The sequence below is a fragment of the Tachysurus fulvidraco genome, chromosome 16 (genome assembly GCF_022655615.1).
Source record: "Tachysurus fulvidraco isolate hzauxx_2018 chromosome 16, HZAU_PFXX_2.0, whole genome shotgun sequence".
NCBI lineage: Eukaryota > Metazoa > Chordata > Actinopteri > Siluriformes > Bagridae > Tachysurus > Tachysurus fulvidraco.
The window spans coordinates 4,144,138-4,149,137 of NC_062533.1; the positions used below are offsets into that span (position 1 = coordinate 4,144,138).

The following is a 5,000-nucleotide window of genomic DNA, read 5'->3' on the forward strand; positions in this document are numbered from 1 at the left end:
TCTCCACTCCTTTCTTTTATTCCGAATCGTCCTTTTCTGTTTTCTAGCTCTTTTCTCCACTTCCAACTCTTTTTTTTTTTTCTCCCCCCCACCTCCCCTTTCATTTTTCATGTAAAGAATGGTTCTTCTCACATCCCGTGCACCCTGCCAAGTCCAAACATCCTCTGTGGAGTTTCCGTTAGACTGAGCACTGCCAACCAGGGACTGTATAATTTATGAATCACTTCCTGTCCTAGCGTGGCTTCAAAAAAAATAAATCCCTCCTTCGGTGTCTTGCTTTTTCCTCACTCTCTCCTGAACACACACATGTGCTCGAGCACGAGCTGGCAGACGCACACCGCTGCCTCAGAGCGTTTGTTGTAGATTCAGAGGGGCCTGATGAACCCCTGAGGCGAAGGACGAGGCAGCGCGTGTTTGTTTAGTGGGCTGTGGCCCGTCGGGATCCTAGGGTGCTGGTGAAGAGAGCGTGTGCAGAGCTTTCATATTAGTACTGAAAATCATAACGCAGCCCAAATCTCCCAACGAAGCAGCGCTATATATCGAACTGCTTTCGGAAGCCAGGAACATCTTATTGCTTCGCGAATACAAACGCTCCGAATCGTCTGAGAGTCGATCAAAATGAGAGGAGACCAAAATGGCTCAAGACTCGTACAAGAGAGAGAACAATATCTGCAAATATCTGTTGTAACTCAGGGAGTATCTGTACTTGGATACAAATATGAGGACAAGGCGGAATACTGATTTTATTTATTTATTTATTTTTCAGAATACTGTTTTTTTTTTTTATATATATATATTTTTAGATATTTACAGATTTCTCTGCAAAGTGTGAAAAATCGTACACACTTTCGAACTTTACTGTATCAAGCTATTCATTATTGTAGACATAAAACAAAACAAATGTGTAACAGGAAGTAGCACTACCGATTCGACGCTTCAGCAAACCTCGACACTCTGTAGGGCCAAAAATTGATGGACATCTGATCCTCCATCACACCGAATGTGGGTCTTCCTTAAAATATACGCTGTCTGTGTCTGTTAAAACAGTACAGTTTCCCTTTGCTGGAACTAACCAGCCCAGGCCTGTGCTAGCATGACCTGAGTGTACCTGAGCTCCATGAAGACACGGTGTGTTAATGTTGGAGTAGAAGAACTCGAGTGTCCTGCACAGAGCCCTGACTCTGACTCGACCACACTGAACACCTTTGTGATGAACTGGAACACCGACTGAACCCCAGACCTCCTCACTCTTACACCATCAGTGTCTGATCTCACCATCTTGTAGCTGAATGATCACTAATCCTCACACACACACACACACACACTCCTGTATCTAGTGGAAAACCTTCTCAGAAGAGCAGAGCACACCTTTTGTCCATACAGCATATAATACAGTATATTTTGTCATTCATTCATTCATTCATTCATTCTACTGTCTTCTGTGTCAGGAATTCACACACACACATTTAGTGTAGTTTTTCCAGGCACCGACTTGTTTTTGGGAGGTTAGGAAGAAACCCACATGGATGCAGTAACACATGTGACACTCCAGACAGTGATAGTGTCCTGAGTTTTTGGCTCAAACAGTGGGATCCTACAGCTTTGATGCAGCAGCGACTTATTTTTCCTCCCAAAAAATCTACAAAGCACAATGTTATGTCATGATGGCGGCGCTGCTTAACGGTGATTAGTCGCATTAACGACGCCGGCTTTAATTAAGAGTGGCCTCGAGGGTGAGAAGACTTGGCAGTTACCATCCATCATCTTCCGTGCAGCCGCATCTCTCCTCCCGGTTTCCTCCTCTTCCGTCCTGTTCCCCTCTCTCACCACCGACCATGCTGAACCACGGATGCAGATACGGCAGAGACAGATCATGAAATTGGCCGGATTTGAAAGCGGAGAGGGATGAAGGCAGGGAAGGAGGGAGGAAGGGGAGAAAAGGATGCGGAGAAGGAACAGCACAGCAGCATCCCTTCCAGCTCTGTTTACACTGTAGCAGCGAGGCATTCGGTGTCTGAAATAGCACCTGTCCGAAAAGAGACCACTCACGGATAAGTGCGCACGTGCTCAGACGTACTAATCCCCTCACCTTTCACCTCCAGGGGAAGCCAGCTTTCAGTCTGAAGTTGCCTAATCCTTTGCACAGACAGCAGCATGTCTTCATTAGAATCTCACACACACACACACACACACACACACCACTGGCAGGTTATTGAGTGCACATTGCAGTTTGACAGCATGCCAGACACATCAAACGATCGTATAATTGAGAGCCAAAACTGCAGCAAAGCATTTGATCACTGAGAAAACAGCTATTTTTATTTATTTATTTATTTTAAAGCCCTCCATTTACAGTGCGTTTATTTTCTCTCTTTATCCTTCGCTGAGTGTAAAGGTTTGCATGAAGGTTGAACTGTTTGTTTCTTTCACACAGCTGGTTATTTCCTCTGACATAAAGACAAAAAGTTTCTCATCTTTTTCTAGTTATACACTTTTTTTTTTTTTTTTTTTTAAAAACACCAACAATTTGCCAGGAGGTACTAAGGTCACAGGTCGGTGCATATTTGATTGACTACTGTTTTAGAATGGGTTAATAACGTACGTGTCCTACGGTTGCAGTGGCCGGTCGGGAGGAAGCTACGATGTCCGCTGTGCCCCGCCGTATCCCTTCGCTGCAGGTAGGTGGCACTGTCACCATCAGAAGCTTTCCACACAGCTTTCCACTGTTTCCCAGCTCCCATGCACACAGATCAGGCTCAGTATAAACTAGCAGATTAGAAATGATCACAGCCCCCAAAAGACTCCTTTAAGTTTTGTTAAATTTTTTTTTTTCGATCCTACTGAATTATTATTGCGAATTTTAGCCGAATGAGCTCACGTCGTTAGAGCCGTAGCTCGCTTTAGGGACCGATAGTAAAAAAAAAAAAAGAGCAGTTATGCCGATGGAACGGTTAGTATTGTTCTTGGCCGTGTGTCCGAGAGCAAAAAACGGAAAAACGTGTGAACATGAGCGTGTGAGGTCAAGTCTGTATCTAAGCAATGCTTCCTAGCGGATTTAACCGAACGTCTAGCGGACGCTGGGAAACTATTGCTTTTGGATGGTTAGGATTGGAACACGACGCTTCCTGAGCCGTGTGTGAACAGAGCTCAGAAACAAATTTGCACAAACACACATTAACCAAACACACACACTTTTGAGCTGGAAACGTCGTGGCCGGAAGGAGCGGCACTGACTAGCGTCTAGCGATCCAGAGACGGGAAATGTACACGAAGCATGTACGTTTCCACTACACACACACACACACATCATTACAGTGCGCACACACACACACACGAATAATAACGCCAGAGAGCTTCTGTAGAGAAACATGAGGCTGTGAGCATCTCTCTCTCTCTCTCTCTCTCTCTCTCTCTCTCTCTCTCTCTGTCTCTTCAGCAAACGTTCTTCTGTTAGCAAGCCTTATGTCCTGATCTGTACGACATTGTCATTAGCACAATATCTCAATCCCTACAGATGAACAGGGTCAAGGTCACAGCAAGGTCAAATGGATCTGCTTTTTATTATTTTTATTGTGTACCTCTTACAGTCCCAATACCTCTTACATAACCTCTTCTGACGGCTCTTTTACTTGACGGTAGATTAAAAAAAACAACAACAACAGATGTTTCACGTACATCTATTTTAGTTGTAAACGAAAATCCGAGCCAGGAGAAAAAAAAATAAATGAGCTCCGACACCGCAGGTGTAATACTTCTCATGATGGCAGAGAAATATTCATCATAGCTCCAGTTTCTCTCTGGAATTTTGTGCCTTTAGCTAAAACACTAGCGAAAAGCAGCAGCTTTAGCGATTTCGCTCTTCATTTCTCTTTCCGATCCAGATTCCGGCTGATGGCACAGATCTATTAGCGACGAGCCGTGTAAGAAAAGCAGCTACTGTACGAACCCAAATGATTAACGTCGTCTTCTCACTACAGCACACACACACACACACACACACTTTCTTCACAAAAGCGCCAAGCCGTGACCTCCCGCGACAAAGCGAGGCACTTTGACACCGTAGCTCCGTTAACCTTTCTGTGGACGTCGAGCACAAACGAGCAGAAATGTTTTTACTGAACAGAAATTACATCCAGTCAAAAAAAAAAGCGGTAACGGAGTTCAGCGCTTCTGACACCTTATTAAAGGATAAACGCCTGCATGACACGCTACGTAGCGGCGCAGAAATATAAACACACAGAATTTACCCATAAGGGTCCGGATCACACACACACACACATATATATATATATATATATATATATATATATATATATATATATATATATATAGTTAATAACATTAACATATATAGTTAATAACACTCCAAAGTACCTGATGCACGACGTAATGACTGATTGTTAGAGGTACCCGTATAGGGACAAGGGGTTTAGACCCAGGTCAAGGTGATTTATGCTTTGTCCTTAAAAGGAAAATAGGTGTCTTTTTTGCTCGTCTGTGTTGAATTGTACACGTTGTCTGTCCTTGCTTTGTTCTACAGGTGTGTATCCACACACTCCGAGGCACATGACCCCATGGCCGGGCTTGAGCGAGCATGCAAAAGCGTGGAATTATTCCAGCTGCCAGGACACAGACAGAGACCGAGGGAAGGACAGAGAGAAGACTCGGGAACGAGAGGCCAAGACCGAGCAGGAGAAAGAGCGCGATCAGGAGAACACGCCCTCGTCTCAGAGCCGCAGCAGGTGAGAGCGAACACACCATACGGAGGAGACGGACGGTGAGAGTGAGCGTGCACGTGACTGAGTAGAGAGAGGAACCATTCCCGATTCGTACACATGGGGATGAAGGGATTTTCACACATGTAAGACAGACACGGAGAAAGGGAGAATGATGAAGACGAAGAAAAAAAGATGAAGAGAAGTGTGTGTATTTTTCCACAGCAAGCAACAATCCATGCGGTAGAAGCCTCACGGAATTACTCGTGTATACGAGCAGGAATA

The 5,000-nt window shown here is 44.6% G+C and overlaps 1 protein-coding gene across 5 annotated transcripts in view; it reads left to right on the top strand.

Annotated features, from left to right (window-relative positions):
- Nucleotides 1–5,000, top strand: part of fip1l1a (FIP1 like 1a (S. cerevisiae)) — a 29,897-nt gene that overhangs the window by 20,310 nt on the left and 4,587 nt on the right. For all 5 annotated transcript variants that reach the window (XM_047801423.1, XM_047801424.1, XM_047801422.1 and 2 more), the window contains 2 exons: nucleotides 2,620–2,678; nucleotides 4,541–4,742. In XM_047801423.1, the coding sequence (XP_047657379.1) occupies nucleotides 2,620–2,678; nucleotides 4,541–4,742 (261 nt within the window). The remainder of the gene's footprint in view (nucleotides 1–2,619; nucleotides 2,679–4,540; nucleotides 4,743–5,000) is intronic.